Raw genomic sequence first — 19097 nt, 5'->3', positions numbered from 1 at the left:
AGCTTCAAAGATGAGCCCCAATGCTTATCTTTTCACAGGTCACTGCAGTCCTTTTATTTTTTAATGATTTATTCATTGACTTTAGAGAGAGCATGAGCAGGAGGGGCAGAGGGAGAGGGAGAGAATCTTAAGCAGACTCCCATGCTGAGTGTGAAGTCCGACATGGAACCTGACTTGGGGCTCAGTCTCATGACCCTGAGGTCATGACCTGAACTGAAACCAAAGAGTTAGATGTTCAACTAACTCTACCACCCAGGTGTCCCATCACTTGCAGTCCTTTAAGATCCTATCTTTCTGTGTGTGATGCCTCCAAGAGGCATTCTTTGTGTTTTTTAATTTTTAAAGTTGAGTTTCATGTAGAATAGGTCCAGAATATATTTTTTGTGCAATAGTGAAATTCCACTGCCTTGTAGATTTTTAGAACCAATTTATCAACTTACTTGTCTTGTTCCTACCCCTTACATTTTAATACTTATTTACCATATTTAGGTCATATGAAAACTCTTGTGACCTTAAAAATAGGTTTTTATTAGAGCCTTGCAAACTCATCTCTCTACTTGTAAATTCTCAAGAAGTGAATACACTAGAGCAGTGGTATCTCCCATAGACAAGCCTTCTATTCCTTAGTCTCTTCCTACCTGAGAGGAATACTTTATTTTCATTCTTGTCCAAGGGGTTGTAAAGTAGGTAAGATTTTGAGTGAAGAAGGAATTTGGAGGTTTGCTACTGATCATAAAGTTTATTTTACCTCCTGCATCCTGAAAATGCTATTATAAAACATTTTGTATTGAGGCTATTTGGGGACTGACTTAGTAAGATTACCAACTCTTTTTCAGAGGAATGCATTTTTAAGTATCAATGGATGCTGGAGGCTCTGCTTAGTTTGTAGTAAAATTACTACTTATAATTAGCATATTCAGTGAACACTGTGAAGTCAAAACATTTTGACTGTGATGTGCTCTCAAATCTTTCTGGAGATGGGAAGGCTGAACATCGGATAAGGAGCAATAACTGGACAGCAAGATTCCCCATAGAAAAAGAATCTAAGATCTAGTATGAGAACCTAGATCCCAAGATTCCAAGTCTTTTCTTTTTTTCCTACTGTTGTAAACTGAATCTAACTTCTGCTTATAACACACCTAAATTGTATATTGGCAGATATTTTGAAAATACTGATTTTAAAAAATCATCCTACACAACCACGTTTGTACTATCAGTTGCTTGGTAATCTCTCCCCATCTCTTCCCTACTCCTTTAAAATGAATAGTAAATTTAGTCTGACTCCTGTTGTGATATTGGAACTTTGTGTGCATTAAATTTGATTAAATTCCATTAGACAAAAGAGTGATTTTACTTTAAAAGAGGGAATTTTAAAGCAGAAAGAGACCATAGCAATGGTTCTATATCATATTTTTGTGGTTGGTGTGTATGAATCTGTTAAAGGGAAGGAGGTCTGTTAGGTGCTAGAGAGACAAAAATTTAAGTAAAAGGTGATTGATATACGATTATCATATTAATTTTATACCACTTCTTCTTGAGGCCATCATATTTGTATATAAAAAGAAAAACTAAAAAACTCAATTCTTGAATAGTTAAAAAGTTGGCTGCCATATTTTATCATGAGAATTATAAACCTTCCTTGGAATAGCAGATTTATAATTTCTTTGCCTAGTAACAAATGTTGAAAAATAAGATTGTGACATCTGAGGGAGGTTCTTTTTTACTTCATGATCCTGAATCTTGTTTGTTTTATAAAACCGTAGTGCTATAACCAAGGAATTCACAGGCATATCATTTTACTTTTGCTAAAACCTGATCGAGAGTTTTAAAAATGAAATGGTAAGATTCCGAGTTAAGCAAATATATTTATTCCACATAGCTGTACATTCATTATAATAGAAATAGCTTGGATATTATGTTGACTATAAAATTTTCTCCTGTATTACATACTTGCTACTCATTATTGGGCTTTATTGCTTCTTAAAATCTTTTACTTGTTATGGTCTCAGTTCGCACCTATTCTAGAAATATTGCTTTAAGTTAATGTTATACATTATAGTCATTAATTTGATGAAAGTGTAGCCTTTCAGCCTTTTCATTCTATACATGGTGATTAACATATAACTGATGAAAAATTAATATCTGTTACTTAACACAAAAGAACATACAAATAAAAAAAGAATTATTTTTAAAATTTAGCATATGCAGCAGGGGGCACCAGATGAAGGCAAAAATGAATTCTTATATTTTAAATCAGCTACAGCTTGTATTCTGTTCATATTTAAATAATATGGTAGTTAATTGTTTCCCTATTCATTCTCTTGATGATTTTAACCTCTCAGTTCTAAAAGCTGAGTTGAAAGAGACTTTGATAAGTATTCTCACTTTACTAACTCAAATGAATATCTTAAAAAACCAACCAGTTTAGCAAATACACAAATCTTTTTCTTAAAGATTTATTACTATTTTTAAGAGTTTTAAGAAATGAGTGAAAACTACATTTAATAAATAATTTCTTGTTTAGAACAAGGCATTAATGTGTTCTTAGTAAGTTTTCTACAGTAGGTCATTTCATTATTGAAAAAAGGAAAGCTTCAGTGATTTGAAATGATTTGAAAGCTTAAATTCGTTTTTGTTATATGTGAACTGATTGAATTTTAAACCTGGAAACCTGTGCCCTTTAGCTAATAAATGGTTGTGTAAAAATTCATTTCAAAAAAATCTTGTTTTTACTATTTGTAGCATCATTAGTTTTTCTTTTACTCCTCTGTCCCTGTCATCTAGTCCAGTATCAGATGGAAATGATGCGCAGCCTTCGCCATGTCAACATTGATCACCTCCACGTGGGCTGGTACCAGTCCACGTACTATGGCTCGTTCGTCACCCGAGCACTCCTGGATTCTCAGTTCAGTTACCAGCATGCCATTGAAGAATCTGTCGTTCTCATTTACGGTTAGTAGGAGTTTCCTTTATTATTCTTTTCTTCCCTTAATGTTATTACTACTATTTTTGCTTTCTGTCTTTTTGCCTCTAAGAGCAGCCTGGCAGGCCTTCTCAAGTAAATACCAACCCTGTTTCTGCAGCAGCCTCAGCAGCAGCTAAGTCTAGACAGGGTTTCCTTCTTTCTGTTTATTTTTCTTGCTATCAGAGCCCTGATGTGTACATTTTGGAATGCTGGAGTAGCTGCTTCATTTTTATTCCTCCATCTCCCCTCCCTCATTTGAAGGGGCTGGTGGAACTAGACCAGATGTCTAACAAACCCCAATTGCTAGAGTGTCTGGCTCTGTACGTGACTGACCAATCATAACACAGTGTGCCAAGTTTTTTTATACCTCTGACAGCAGCGTACAAAACCTGGACTGTTTCTTAGCACAAAGATTTTTTTCTTTTCGGCCTATTTAATGGTGTTTCCTCAAGCTCTCCAGACCAGATGTTCTGTGCTGTATCAGAACTGTAGGCAATTTAACAGCTTTATAGCCTTCCCCCTCCCCAAACACTCACAGTTTGCCATATCTGGCAGACTTGCATATAGTTTCCAGCTGAGAAGTAAATGTAACGTCCTGAGTATCTGTCAGAAAAAATACTAATGAATACGATCAATCTTATGAGCTGCCCCAAAATTGTTTCAGTATGTTAACAATTGGATTACAGTAAAGAACAAGTTGTTAAAGTGTACTTATATTGGCTGGAAACATTGCATCATCAGACCTTGATGAATTTTCCACTTGTTTCAATCTATTTTGGTTTTCATTTTATCACCTATTGCTAAAAGTTTCACTGTGTTAAGTTTCAGACAACATGAATGTTAACACAGGTTTTAGGCGAATATTGGCATGCCGGAGCCGTTATCATGCAGCAAGTGCTAAGCTCCCTTACTCATGGAGTGTGTAAGCAGCTAGTTTTGACCAAATAAGTTTCTCTGAAACTAAAAAGACACTTTTGTGATAGCACTTTTTAGTCATTTTTAGAATCTCTTTTAACTAAAAAAATTGGACAATGATTACTAGGATGGATAAACTTTTGTTCACAGGGCCATTCATTTAAATTAGTCCACTGAATTACACAACTTCATGGTGTATTTTCATATTTAATATTCATTAATATTTTTCTTCTAATTATACAAGATGAATATAAGCTGGACAGAACATAGGAGATGTTTAATTTTCACCAAGATTTCTGGATCAAGCAGACGAATAGGTTTAAAAATAACTGCATTTTGAATCTTCTGTTTTTACCTTAGGGAGGAAGTTACTCTACCTATTACAAGTAGGATGATAGGGTTCCTATGTTTATTCACTTAACTATTTGCTATATGATTTGAATCTGCTTCAGACTGAGTTCTGATCATTTATTTTGATCTTCATTTTGCAAAGATTGTACGATTAGTAATAGTGTGCCTAGAACCAGTGTCATTCAAGCAAAGCAATGGCAGTAACAAAAGTGTTAGTAATTTCTTTCTCTTTTCCTTATTTGAGATCCCATAAAAACTGCCCAAGGGTCCCTCTCGCTGAAAGCATACAGACTGACTCCTAAACTGATGGAAGTTTGTAAAGAGAAGGATTTTTCTCCTGAAGCGTAAGTGTTTGGGGGCCTGTGAGGCGTATGGTAAAGCATTGGCTGTTTTCCTCTTAAGATTGTAGTTTGCCACATTTATTGAATCCTTGGTGGTGGTGGTGTGGTAATGCTTTTGCCATGTGGACTGTAGAAGAGTTTTGCATGGCCAAATGCCTCTTGATTTCACCCTTTCCATGTTTAAACTGTTCTTTATGGAATGTCTCATCTGTTGTTCACACTGTGTATGAATTCAGTTGGAGGGGGAATTAAATAGCTACTGGATTTGAAGAGAGAGAATGGGATGAGTGACCAGTGGCTGTCATAGCTCTGTGTCAGGATAATTGTGAGCTATATGTCTTATGTTCTGAGTCCTATTTCATGAAGGTGGGGATGGGAAAGACATAAACATTTTAAGGTATCAGTAAGGAATGTGGCATTTTGGAAATTTTATGGGTGATAGATATGCACAGAATTAATTGGTAAAGCTGTTTTATGATTTTTCATAATGGCATTGGAATATTTGTTAAAATTTTTTGAAAATTAGAATTCTTTCATTTTCTGTTAATTAAGGGAATTTTGGTTTCTTATTAAAGTTAGCAGCTTTGGGACAGGTTTTTGCTAGTTTTCCAATAGCTTTTTAAGAAATTAGGTTGCAAAAAATTTTAAAAGCTAACTCATGAACAACTCCTGGGTATGGTAGTTAAAACTAACTTATGAGAAACCGTTTTCTTGCTGTATTCTGAACTATTGTATATAAGATATACTGTGAGTGTTCTGCTAGTTGTTAATTTCTTTAGTTTGGTAGACTTTTAAAATGGAACTTTCCAAGAACTGCAGTATTTCTCTTTTCCAGCTATTTATTTAAATGTTTTAGATAGAAGTTATATAACATAATTTCCCATGACATTTACATTTTAGTATCAATGAAATTTTGAAGATACCTGATTATAAAGAAAGACTAGTTTCTTCTGCCAAGAATCTTGTTTTTGGGGCTTTATAGCTTAAACTTGGATTGTTTTCAATGTTATTCATATCATTCAGCTTCAGCTTGACTCTGTAAAACTAGTTTCTCTCTTTTTAAAAGAGTGCTAATGAAACAGAGATCCTGGAGAGGGCCTGCAATTAGGGAAAGATGTATGAAATAGTCAATTTAACACTTACTTCTGACCACCAGACTAAAGTATTTTTAACACGCTTCACAGATTGAAAAAGGGAAATATCACCTTTGAGCACATGTTTGAAGAAGTGCCGATTGTAATTAAAAACTCACATCTGATCAACGTCCTAATGTGGGAGCTTGAGAAGAAGTCAGCTGTAGCAGATAAACATGAATTGCTCAGTCTTGCTAGCAGGTAAGTGGCCCTGTCTAATGAAAAGTCCTTAAAAAAAAAAAAAAACAACAACAACACTTTCTGCGAAAATATTCTTTCACTTAGAATTTAACTCATGGGCCAAGAAAAAAATTACCCAAGTACATTTTGAGGTTCTTAGGACCTGTATTACGACACGTAGTACTTGTCCAGCCCTGCTGAGAATTCAGGAAAAAGGCCAAACTGATAAAGTGTTCGAATACTAATAATACTGTTATAAGAACCCTCTGATGCCTTTGTTGTATTATTTTTGCTTTGATACGGTAAATGCCCATGAGGGAGGGCTCTTTGGGGGAGGGGGTGCTTAGCTTTATTGTACACTGTCCTTAGAGGATTATGGTATTATGTCTGGATGTTCAATAATGCTGAGGAAAACTGTGAAAAATGCAAATGCTTCTTTGTTTTACTGGTAGCACTTGCCCTTGTTCAGATGCAGACTCTTAGTGAATTTCCAATGTGGCTTTTCAACTAAAATTAGAATTTTCCGAATCTGACCCTGGCTTTTGGTATCTTAGATGGGGGTGACATAACTTCCTCCATTGTGACTGGTTTAGCTATCTAGTTGCTAGATATTATTTATTGTATTGGTAAAGTGCTGACTGATGTGTTCCAAATAGATTATTTCCTTTATGGAATTAATGTTTCTTTTCTATCATTTATTGCTCTTAACAGAAATATAAGCAGAATCATCTATAGGTAGCTCCTATGAAATCCCCTGTAAGCTTGATCTTGGTGATTGTTTTGTGGTGGGAGTATGCTAGCAGCAGACCTGTAGAATGAAATTAAATAGAGTAGTAGGTAGTCAGTATGCATTTGTTGAATGACTGGAAGAAACAAGGTATGTTTTCTTAAGCAACCACTTTGGAATAGAAGCACAGTTGTTTATCAAGTTTCTCTTATCCCAGATAGAAGCTTATACAAAAGAATCTACAGACTTTGTACTTCTTTGTTATAAGACAAATAGGGTAAACCCAGGAGGACCAGAGAACCCAGTGTTGTTTTCTGTGCTCTGGGGTGGATAGGACTGTGCTTTAAGTGCCACTTTTTATTGCATGAATCCATCATAGGGGCCACTAGAAAGTCTGTACAGAGGAAGGAGACGGAAACTGCATGGTGAACGGAGTGCTAAGTAATGCAGCCAGCTTGCAAGGCTAATTTGGCACTGAAGAGTGTACTGTTGACTGCAAACATATATTCATAATAGTCCTTTAATTTGTCTCTTTTAGAAGGTCATACTTTTCTTTATTGCTTTTGCAAACACACTCAGCACACCTGTACTTAAAGCATTGCGCTAAGAACATTTCTTTAGTGTGCAAGGTTACAATTTGATGTATTAAGTATATGTAGTTATACAGTAATTTTAAATTTACTACATGAAAGCGTTTGCTTATATAATTTATGCCTTCACCTTTTCCAAGTTTATTGAGCATACAAAACAAATATAGCCTCTTTGTGCTTTAAATTACCAATGAGCTGGTCCATAATGTCTGTTTGTCCAAAATAGCATTTTTCAAAAAATTTATTTAAAACATTTTATTTATTTATTTGAGAGAGAGAGCATGAGCGGACAGAGGGAATGGGAGGGCCTGATCCCAGGACCTTGGGACCATGACCCGAGCTGAAGGCAGACACTTAATGGACTAAGCCACCCAGTTGGCCCCAAAACAGCATTTTTAATAGCCAAGAAAACGTTCCCAGTTTGCCATAGCAACTAAGATCTAGAAAAATGTTTTATTATAGTTTTTATCTTCTGTATTTTAAGTGAAATTGAAAGAGGGGCCCCTTCTTTTTCGTGTGAAATTATTTAAAAGGTAAATTTGTGTTCTTGTTGGAAGGAAAAAAATAAGGCAAGCAACCCTGGAGCAGTGCCTATACTAATCGGCTATTGTATTCATCCAAACTGACAGTACTGTTTTATAAGAATGAAATATAACCTTTGTACATCTCCGATTTTAATTCTTTGAAGATTTATTTGTTTTAGAGAGAGAGCATGCAAGCAGGGGGATGGTTTGAGGGAGAGGGTGAGAGAGAGAATCTCAAGCAGACTCCCTATTGAGTACAGAGCCTAACATGGAGCTTGATCTCACGACCCTGAGATCATGACCTCAGCCGAAATCAAGAATTGGATGCTTAACTGACTGAGCCACCCAGGCACCCTTCAAATTTTAATTTCCAACTTTAATAGCATGATGATAATCAGGCCAGTCACCATAAGATTTTTTCTGAGAAACCATATCAGAAATCATGTCCAAACAGCTCCTCAAATATTTTGCTTGGTCTTGCTTTTCACAACCCATATGTGGATTCCACTTTTTTGGTTTACTTGATAAATTTGTTTTAGGCTGTGAATAAAACATACTACATTTCCTTTCATTTGATTTTTTTTTTCTTTTTTAGTTTTAATTGTATTTGTTGGAAGTTCTAGCAATGGCTGTTTTCATAACAGCCTTTAAAAATTTTTAAAAATCTGCTACCCAAGTCTTCAGCTTTTCACACATGAAGAAATGATTCTGTTTTTATTTCTCCTTTAAACAAGTAAACTGAGGATGGGCATTATACATTAAGGATAAGGATAAATTGATCCTGCAACCAGAGCAGACTTCTCACTGCATGTCTTGGTTTCACATCTGTTTAAGTGAGCTGTTTTTCAGTTCTTTGTTTCCTTGACAATAAAAGAAAAGGGTATATTACTGAAACTCCTAGCAATAATTCCCTAGTTCAGTATTCTAGTTGAATTGGTACTAAAAAGATCCCCATAAAGTTGTTCTTGGTAATGGACCCGATTCCCTGTGAATGTTATCTGTGAAATAAGTATTATTTTTAATTATTTTTGTCCTTCAATATCTGTCATGCAAATTTTTGAGTGTTTCTTATTGGATATATTTCTGAAAAACATTGTAGTAATATAAATGTTAGGAAATGCTTAAAGGCCACATATCTGTGCTTGTCTTCTTTCAGTAATTGGATATATCTAACAATATATAATAATAGTACTTTATATCAAAGACATTTTTTGGTGGAGAGGGAAGGTCTATTCTAGTAGCACCTTTCTCATTGCTAAAATCAGTATAATCTGTCTCTAGGATTTAAGGTGTGGAAACAAATAATAGCTCTGTCTCTGTATCTGGCAGTAACTGTACTTTATGGTTTTCTCCAATGTCACTACCACCATCACTACCATCTCTGACCCACCACCCTAACTAATTGTGTAATGACAGCATTTCTTGCCAGCTCTCTGAGCCTCAGATCTTCTACTGGGGAAGTGAGAGTTGGTTCCCCCTTCCTTAAGGCTGTCCGATTCCCATCCATCCTGCCTTCTTGGGATCCAACTTGATTCTTCTATACTCTTTCCTCATATTTTCAGTTGCTATCTGTACTGGTTTTCTATTAGCTTTCTTGACTTGTTTTTCCCATTAAAAAAAATTGAAAATATTCAGCTCCTTAGAAAAACTGAAAGAGAATGAGCTGATGAACACACGTAAACCGTTTCCTAGATTCACCACTGATCCATCTTGCCATATTTGTACCTGCTCTTTGTCCATACACATAAGTACATGCTTTTTTTTCTGAACCATGTGACAGTGAATTGCTGACATGACTTTTAACCCCTGTTTGAACATACATCTCCCAAGAATAAGAATGTTTAAACTTAAATCTCCTTCATCTTAAAAAACAAAGTTACAAAAAGAGCACTTTTTGACCTCATGCTGTTATTATCCATTTCCTTTCATCTTTTGGTTCATAGTCACCTGTTTGTTTTTTAAGATCGATTTATTTATTGGAAAGAGAGCACAAGTAAGTATGGGGTGGGGGGTTGGAACAGAGGGAGAAGGAGAGAAAGTCTTAAGCAGACTCCTCCCCCATGCAAGGCTCCATCTCCTAACCCTGAGGTCATGACCTGAGTGGAAATCAAGAGTTGGGTGGCTGACTGAGCAGCCACTCAAGCGTCCTGTATTCACCTGTTTTTATAGTCAAACTTCTTAGTGTTCCTTTTCTTCTCTGTTGTCAGAGCTCTCACTAAAGTCACAAAGGGTGACTTTATCACTGTGTTACTACTGGGTGTTGTAGGCACTCAAATATTTAATGTGTTGATGACTCCTTCCTGAAATAACCTTTCTTTTTGGAGTCTGTGCAACTACAACTCTGGTCCTTCTCATTCTCCACAGTGAGACCTCTTTGCTCATCCCTAAATATCATTGTACCTCAGGGTCTGTCTTCCCATGTGTACATTCCTGGGGTGATTTCATCTTATTTCTGTGTCTTTTGCTACCTTTGGCCAGGGCCTCATTATTTCTAGTCCTGATTACTTTCGCAGTCTCCTAACTTCCCGCTTTTAACCTTTTCCTCTTTCATTGTAGTGATCTTGCTAAATGCAAATTGTATGATTATATTACTCCTTTGCTTAACTTTTTGACTGGTTCCCCACTGGCCTTAGAATAGAATCCAAACTTCTAGTCCCGGCGTCCAAGTCACTGTGCTGTGCCTGTTGTCTGCCTTAGTTTCACTGCTGTCTTTCTTCCCAGTCTCACCCTTCTGGGCATTTCTTCAGAGGCATTCTGTTTTTCATGTCAGAGTGTCCGAACACACTGCCTTCACCCAGTAGCTGCAGTGTCCTTCCTGTTTTCCTTGTCTCCAGATCTTCTTCAAAAACTCAAAATTCGACTGTCAAATAATCTGGAAGGTCTCATCTGGTCCTACCAAACTATCTTTTCTGCTTCCATTCTGTTAGAGCAAAGACACCACTATGCTGTGTTTATCTGTTTGCATTCCTGTTTTCTCACTAGCATAGGTGGAGTTTAGCAATGTCTTACATAGCTTCAGTAGCTGGTAGAGTGACTGGCAAAGTTCATGTATACTCAGTAGTAGCTATTGAAAGAGTACATTCAGCGGACAGATTATTGTTAAATTTTAATCTTGAAGGAGTTTGGAACACAGTGTGGCTATGCATTCAGTGGACCTGGACATTTGAGTAGCTGCTTGATAGAAAAAATCATTTTAATTGCTCAGCTTGCAACATTGGCCCAGACACTTAATTAGAGGTGAGTTAAAATCAAGCTGTTAAAAAATTAGAAGGAAACAGAAACAAATACTTAATCTCATTTCCAAAGAAAAAGAAATATTTTAAAGTAAAAAAAAAATGATTCACAAAATTAAAATGCAATTAAATGGAATAAGAAAAATATGAAAATTTAACTGGAAAAAAGCACTTTTTCAGAAAACTGAAACTTTTGAAAAAAGATTAAGTCATTAGGCCAAGTCACTGGGCCAAGGTTATGTAGATGCTGCCAGTCCTAGGATTTGAGTGTACATTTATTCACACACACACACACACACACACACAGCCAATCTTAGGCTTAGAGGTTACATTTATTCATATGCGTGCACATGTGTGGTGCGCCCCCCACCCCCCTTTCTGTGCTCTTTCTGCTATTTAAGAAGGAGCCAAAACTTGCTAATTTTCTCCAGGTTACAGATACAGTCCGTTTAGGATTCATAATGTAACTGGATTACTTTAATTTATTCCCAACATTCCCAGTCTATTCCTTCCTAAACCTGCCCCTTCTCTGAAATGCCATAGCCAACCATTCAGCTGCTCAAGCCAGGAAACTGGGAGTCGCTCTTAATTTCTCTCACTTCTGCCCATTTTTCCCATGCTTACTGCTACCATCCTCATCTAAGCCATCACTGTTTTCTCTGTAATACCACAATAATTCTGTGTATGTATGAGTGTGTGTGTATAGTGTTTAAAGTAGAGATAAGGGCAGCTGCGGTGGCTCAGCGGTTTAGCGCCGCCTTCAACCCAGGATGTGATCTTGGAGACCCGAGATCAAGTCCCAGTCCCACATTGGGCTCCCTGCATGGAGCCTGCTTCTCCCTCTGCCTGTGTCCCGCCCCCCCCCCCCACCCCATGTGTCTCTCATGAATAAATAAATAAAATCTTGAAAGAAAATGAGTATAAAGTAGAGATAAAATTTACATAATGTAAAATCTACCATCTTAACCATTTTAAAGAGTATAATTCTGTGATTTTTAATATATTTACAGTGTCACCCGTCCTTCCTCCACAACCTGGCAGCCACTCATTACTTTCTGTTTCTACGGATTTGCCTATTCTGAATATTTCATATAAATGGAACCATACAGCAAGAGGCCTTTTGTATCTGGCTTCTTTTACTTAGTGTAATGTTTTTAAGTTTTATTTATATATCAGGACTTCATTCTTTTTATGACGTAATAGTATTCTGTTATATGGGCATACCACAATTTATCCATTCATCTTTTGATGACATTTGTTTTTTTTCCACTTTTTGACTATTATGAATAATACAATTTTTAACATACATGTCTGGTGTCTTGTGAGCAAATGTTTTCAGTTCTCTTGGGTATATCTACCTAGAAGTGGAATTGCTGTGTCATATGGTAACCTAACTTTTTGAGAAACCACCAAACTATTTTTCATATAGTAGTACCATTGTAAATTCATTCCCACCACAGTGTATGGGTGTTCTGGGTTCTCTATATCCTTGCCCGTACTCCACAATCAACTCTTAACTAATCTCCTGGTTTCTACTCTCCAGTCTGTTCTCTGCATAGTAGCCAGAGTGGTCATTAAAAATTTTAAAAATAATTTTTAAGGATATTATTTATTCATGAGAGACACACAGAGAGAGGCAGAGACATAGGCAGAGAGAGGAGCAGGCTCCCTGTAGGGAGCCCAGTGTGGGACTCGATCCCAGGACCCCAGGATCATGACCTGAGCCAAAGACAGATGCTCAACCACTGAGCCACCCAGATGCCCCAGTCATTTAAAAGTTTATGGCAAAATCTATTGCAACCATGTACAACTCAAGGACACCATTTATGTTGAAGTTGTGGAGTCTCGTTCACGCTAACTGTGGTTGGTGTATTTTGTAGTGCATCTAATGGCTTCCCAGCTGTGCTTGTCCTTTGTAACCTGTCCCTGTGCTCCAGACATGCCAGACCTCTTCCTTTTGTCTGCCTAGTTCTTGCCCTGCTCAGGCATTCGGCACTGATGCTGTCTTCTGCCTGAAATACTTTGTTGCTTGGTTGATTCCTTCTGATCGTTTGCTTTCAGCCTGTTCTCTCCTGAAGGGAAAGAGATATGGCAACCATACCATCTGTATGTCTTTTTTCTCCTTCCCACTCCCACTCATTTGTAAGCTCAGTGAAGATAGAGACCATGAATGTCTCATTCATGATTGTTTCTCTGTTTGCTAACACTGAAGTCAGAACATAATAGGTACTTTGTCCTTGTTTGAAATGAATGAGCAAATACTATTTGTTAACTAGTTATTTTAAGAATACATATATGTAGTAGCAGGCTTTACTCTGGTAGGAGATAGTTGCAAGCAGAAATTAATGAATATGGTGGTCAGAGTACTAACCGGGAGCATCATTTTCTAAGGTGATTTTGGTAAGTGAATTGTAATAGGAATTTCTGAAGAGGAAAAGAAGTGTGAATGACTGTACTACAGATTCTAGGAAGGGCAAGAAGAAAGGAGCCTTCTTTCTTCACTTGGCTTTCCAGAATAAATGCTATTGTTGTTCTTTTAGAACCTGCTAGATAGAGAAACCATGTACCAGAAGTCTTAGTGTGTTGGCATGGTCCTTCCTTTGCATGGCTCCTCATTTAAATGCTCTGGAGCACAGTTGGGGAGAGGGTTGTGCTAAGGAAAAAGGTGCAGGAGTACTGAGCTTAAGTTAAACATGGTTGTTCAGAAAATACACATTATAACCTGCTAGATACGTTTAACAGCCCCTACCCTGATATATGTATGCTCTGACAATAAGAAACTGAGCTATATCAGATACTCTGGTGGTTACAGTTGTGGGTTCAGTATGGAAAGTTTAATAACAAGCTGACTCAGATTCTTTCCTGTCCCCTGCTTTCATGCATATGTGTGCTCTCATTCATATGGCAAATGACAGATCAATATAATATCTCAGGAGTGTTTAGAGCAGTGGCAGAGCTATAGCTTTAAAGTATGATATGTCGGTATATTTACCTTTCAGCAATCATTTGGGGAAGAATCTACAGTTGCTGATGGACAGAGTGGATGAAATGAGCCAAGATATAGTTAAATATAACACATACATGAGGAACACGAGTAAACAACAGCAGCAGAAACATCAGGTTAGTGTTATGGGAAAATTTGACAAACACAATTCGTTTCTAAGTATGGTGCTTCAAGAGTTATCTTCAAAATGATCAAAATCATATTTGATAAAGCATTGACTATTAGCTAGTAACTCTACATCATATTTAATTTATTATCATATATTATTTCTAAGTTGTACTTAAAAATACCTGTTTTAAAGAGAGCCGATGTATTAAGCTCAGATTGTGATGGCAGTGTTATGCAAATAAGAGATACATTTATTGAGAAAATCAGAGGCAAAAGAGATTCTGGAGTGTCACAGCTCATTTCTTTACTAACTATAATTGGTTTGGTAGTGGCTCATTGCAGCATAGTTAGCAATCTTCAGTTCATTTGAAAAACTGAGCAATTGTGATTAAGAGCAAGCAATTTTGATAGGAAATAATAGACCAACTGCTGTGAAATAGATAGTATAATACAGATAAAAACCCCAGAATTATCTGAATATTCTCATATGCACATATATACTGCTGTGGCCATTTAACCTTTTCTTTATTCGTGTTGCTTGACGGTCACATGATTTTCACAGTTCCTGGAATATTGTTTTTAGACTGTATTGCTCTGCAGTGTTCTTATAGCATTTGATTCATAGATAAGTTGATTCCAGAATGTTCATCTGTGAAAGCATTTGTATATGATTACTGTGTGTTCATTAAAATATATGTTAAATTAGGTATTAACTATAGTTTTCAACACAACTACAACTTAAATGTCTCTGAGAATTTTATATTTTTAAAAATTGTTTTAATATCAATATTCATATATAGTAAAATTTGAAATACTTTGTTTCTGCTGTACTGAGGATTTAAAAGACATATGAATCTATAAAGTATATACTTCTTAACTGAAAAGAAAATGAGTGGTAAAGATGGCAATGGTAAAAAAAACTTATAAAGGATCAGGGGAAGACCAAAAAAAAAAAAAAACCCTAGCTTAATTCCATTCTCCTGCTGATTCTTCCCATAGGTAAAGGATGCAACCTGGAGTATCAAGACACTTGATTCTGGAACCAATCTTATAGATGTTTTCCAGACTTCCAGCATGTCTTAAAATTTTGCATTTGATGTTCATTTGTACCAGCACCATTCAGTACCCTTTTCAGATTTGTCAGGCTTTTACCCTCAAACCCTGTGATAAGTTTAGAAATCTTTGCAAAAAGGAGGGTATTCTCCTTCTTAAATTTTTTACCACCTTGGTTTCTCATTACCTGACATTCTAAGGCTGCATGTGGGATATTTTCCCTCTGCTATTGTGAGCAACCCATAAGTATTAATCTCTTGATTATAATTTTCTCAGTAAGTTTGTACATACCTTTAGATGTATGCCCACCTTCTTAGATTTCTAGGAATCTAATTTGACAGTTTTTGAAACATTATCGAAGCTAATATTCATTCTTAGCTATAGAGCTAAAAGCACAGCTGATTAGTAGAAGTATTTACTATAATAACAATAGTGATGATGTTAACAGTATCAGCATCATCAGCATTATTGTTGTTTTGGTCAGTAGGGATAAAGTTGAAAAAGTTCCCCAGTGTGGTGATTGATTACTTTGTTACTACAGTTAAGATGAGTCATACTTATAATGCTGTCATTTACCCCATTTTCCTAAATGGTAAAAACACTGCCCTTCACTCACTAATCATGAGCTTCTTTGCCTTTAAGCCCTCATTTGCCACATAACCAGTTTGCTTTCTGCATGTCATTGGTTATAGACTCTTAAGAGCTCAGAGTAACACAAGAGTTTCCGATAAAGAAATTTTCTTTGTTGTCATATTTATTAGCTTCTTAGAAGGAGGAGTTACCATGGATTACCATTTATAAAACTGAGCTTGGAATTCAGGGCAATGGGGTTTTTCTGATTGCATAACTGAGGAGGCTTTTTATCTCCTCGGGTAGAGAAAAATAACCAAATCATTTCTTCTCTGAATTTTAGTATCAGCAGCGTCGCCAGCAGGAAAATATGCAGCGCCAGAGTCGGGGAGAACCCCCACTGCCTGAGGAGGATCTGTCCAAACTTTTCAAACCACCTCAGCCTCCTGCCAGGATGGATTCTCTACTCATTGCAGGTATTGTTAGCCAGTGCAAACATGGCTAGTTTTCTCTTTTCCTTAGGAAGCAGAAGACAAGAAGAGATTTATAAACTGAAAAATACATCGTAAAAGCTAGTGTATTTAAAATGGTTGAATGATGAATTCGAATCTAGCACCTATAATTTCTGAAATTTAAGAATTTGTCAGTCTTTGTTATTTCTAAGGTCCTTTCAGTGCTTCTTCATTCTGTGTTTATCTAAACATTTTTGAGATGGCATTATAAACTTTCTAAAGTGGAAAGATTTTATTTGAGTCATCTTTCATAGAAACCAGCGGAAAATGTTTACGTTCCAAAGCAGAAGATCATTCAGCTCAAGCTGCTTGCTTTTCATGTTCCAGCCTAGCCCCACGTCTGCATGTGGGTGTTTGAACTGAATTGGATTTTCTGACTGCAGGAAAAGGATTTCCCTTACTTTGCCTTACATTGTAGCAACAGGAATGCAATTCTGGATGTGCTTTGGGAGTATCTACCATTTAATACTGCCTTTCAGTGGTGGAGTCTTATGTCCTATGTCAGGACTTGATTTTGCTCTTATTTATCTATAATAACCTTATTTCTGTATAAATGTTGCTAAATACTGTTTGATTCAATCAGCCGGTTGCCTGTGAGAGATTTATTAGAGTGAAAATCCTACTTAAAGAAAAGCTGATATTCCACAGTTTCTCAGTTCTGCTTATACATTTTCAGTGTGTGTAGGGGGGGTGGGGTCAGATTCCAGATTTTTAAAAACTTTCTAGAACACATATAAATTAAATTTGGGAAACCGAGGCACATTCCTTACTTAACATCCAGTTCAGGCGGAGTTGTATTATATATATAAAACACCTTGCATGAATGTTGTATCAGATTAGATAATGAGTTTTAAGACTTAAAGAACAGTGACGGAGCCCTTTCTTCATGGGGACTCTGTTTCTGCTCTGTCTTGGATCAGAAAAGGAAACCTTAATATTTTCAGAGCACAGCCTGACAACTGCACTTGTGCACATCTGGGTCAGGTGGGGCCATTTCGTTTGTAGTTCTGTGATTTCGCATCTCCTTTGTACCTGGCTGAGGAGAGTCCGTGCTGTTTTCCCACTTGTCTTAGTACAGCGTGTGTCCGATCTCCATGGTCACTGCCTTCTGAACAGCTAATGTGTATGTAACCACTGTAGTTTTTCTTCAGTCTCCACGTAACCAAGAGTGGAAGGTAGCTTCTTTTCAGAAGAACTTATGTTCTTTATTATAAAGGTGGGGACAAACAGAATTGATTCCTATAAACTCCTGATTGAAAACAAAATTTTGATGATTCTGTATTATGCTGATTTTCTTGCTTCCCTAGTGTTCTAAGTCATTTTGTAATTTGTGGAACATTATGACTTTCTTTCTCACTTTCCCCAATGCACAGGCCAGATTAACACTTACTGCCAGAACATCAAGGAGTTCACTGCCCAAAACTTGGGCAAACTCTTCATGGCCCAGGCTCTTCAGGAATACAACAACTGAGAAAAGGAAGTTTCCAGAAAAGGAGTTAACATGGACTCTTGAGATCACATTGGGGCAATCCTTGGAAGAAATACATTTGTGTATTGAAAAGTCTTTCTAGCTAATAATAAAATAAAAATAAAACAACCTTGACTGCTTGCTTATTTGATTTTACGTGTAGTATATATAGCTTGCTATTTTTGATTTGCTTATGCTATTTATCTCCACAAGATAAAACAGATTTGACCAGAAGCTACATCAAGCTCAGAGCTAGGGGCTCCCTCACCTTTGCTGCTACATCTGAGGTGCCACATTTCAACATATAGTCCAGTGCTACTTGTCCTAACTCCTGACCCGGAGGCCCTGGCACCTACTGTGAATTCTTTACCTCATTGCTCCCAAAGTAGTGCCCCTAGAAGTCCAGGCTTTGTGAGCTTGCCCAGGCAGCCCTCATCCTCAGGCCTAGAATTGCTTGGCATGCTTCTCATTGTTCCACTTTTTCACTTCCATAGGTAGTGGTCAACCAGTCCCCATGTTGATAGGTCATTAATCAGGCACGATAATTTTTTTAAAAGTTTCATCCAAAAAAACATATTTTGTATGAAAATGAAATACATTCTGTGTATATATATTTTATTTAGAACTTGTTTATCTTTTCTATACGATGAAACATGCTGACAGCATATTTTCTAAGTGGGGAGAGAAGAATTGGAAAAACAGTACTACTTTGAGGGAGGGGGAACCTTTTAACTTAATATTTGAGAGATCATCAAGGGGGCACCTGAGTGGCTCAGTTGATTAACCATCTGCCTTTGGCCCAGGTCATGATCCTAGGGTCCTGGGATCCAGCCCTGCATTGGGCTCCCTGCTCACAGGGGAGTCCCCTTCTCCCTCTGCATCTTCCCCTGCTCGTATTCTTTCTTTATCGTTGGCTCTCTCACTCTCTCACTTTCAAATAAAATCTTGTTAAAAATAAAAAATCCTGCTATTTGTAACACCAAAGTAAGTGAGATCTACAGTTGGTGGAAGTGTGTCTGTGAGGCTCTTATTTAGTGATTCTCACCTTGAAGACATGGCCCATAGGAAGACAAAGAATGGGTAAAGGATAAGAAGAGTTGAGAAACCCTCCCCCCCCCATATTGTTTTGGAGGTACCCCTGGGGCTCCAGAATCAAACAGTTGGATTGAAACCTGACTCTTTTCCTCTAAGGTGTCCTTAAACTAGTTGCTTAGTCTCCCTGTGCCTCATTTTCCTCATCCAAATTAGATGAGAAAAGGAGACAAGTATATTACCCTATAGGGTGGGTGTGAGTGTTAAGTTTATTGAAGGGCAGCCTGGGTGGCTCAGCGGTTTAATGCTTGCCTTCAGCCGAGGTCATGATCCTGGAGACCTGGGATCGAGTCCTGCGTCGTGCTCTCTGCATGGAGCCTGCTTTTCCCTC

The 19097-nt window shown here is 37.1% G+C and overlaps 1 protein-coding gene across 1 annotated transcript in view; it reads left to right on the top strand.

Annotated features, from left to right (window-relative positions):
• The window catches only part of EIF3H (eukaryotic translation initiation factor 3 subunit H), a 95701-nt gene extending 77898 nt beyond the window's left edge, over positions 1-17803 (top strand). The window contains exons 3-8 of the mRNA XM_077847028.1: positions 2785-2952; positions 4476-4575; positions 5757-5906; positions 13959-14079; positions 16038-16170; positions 17580-17803. Of these exons, the coding sequence (XP_077703154.1) occupies positions 2785-2952; positions 4476-4575; positions 5757-5906; positions 13959-14079; positions 16038-16170; positions 17580-17677 (770 nt within the window). The 3' untranslated portion in view covers positions 17678-17803. The remainder of the gene's footprint in view (positions 1-2784; positions 2953-4475; positions 4576-5756; positions 5907-13958; positions 14080-16037; positions 16171-17579) is intronic.
• Positions 17804-19097: the final 1294 nt, after the last annotated feature.

Source organism: Canis aureus, chromosome 14 (assembly GCF_053574225.1).
Source record: "Canis aureus isolate CA01 chromosome 14, VMU_Caureus_v.1.0, whole genome shotgun sequence".
Taxonomy (NCBI): Eukaryota; Metazoa; Chordata; class Mammalia; order Carnivora; family Canidae; genus Canis; species Canis aureus.
Note: the sequence above shows the minus strand (reverse complement) of the source record. Positions and strands in the feature narration are given on the sequence as shown.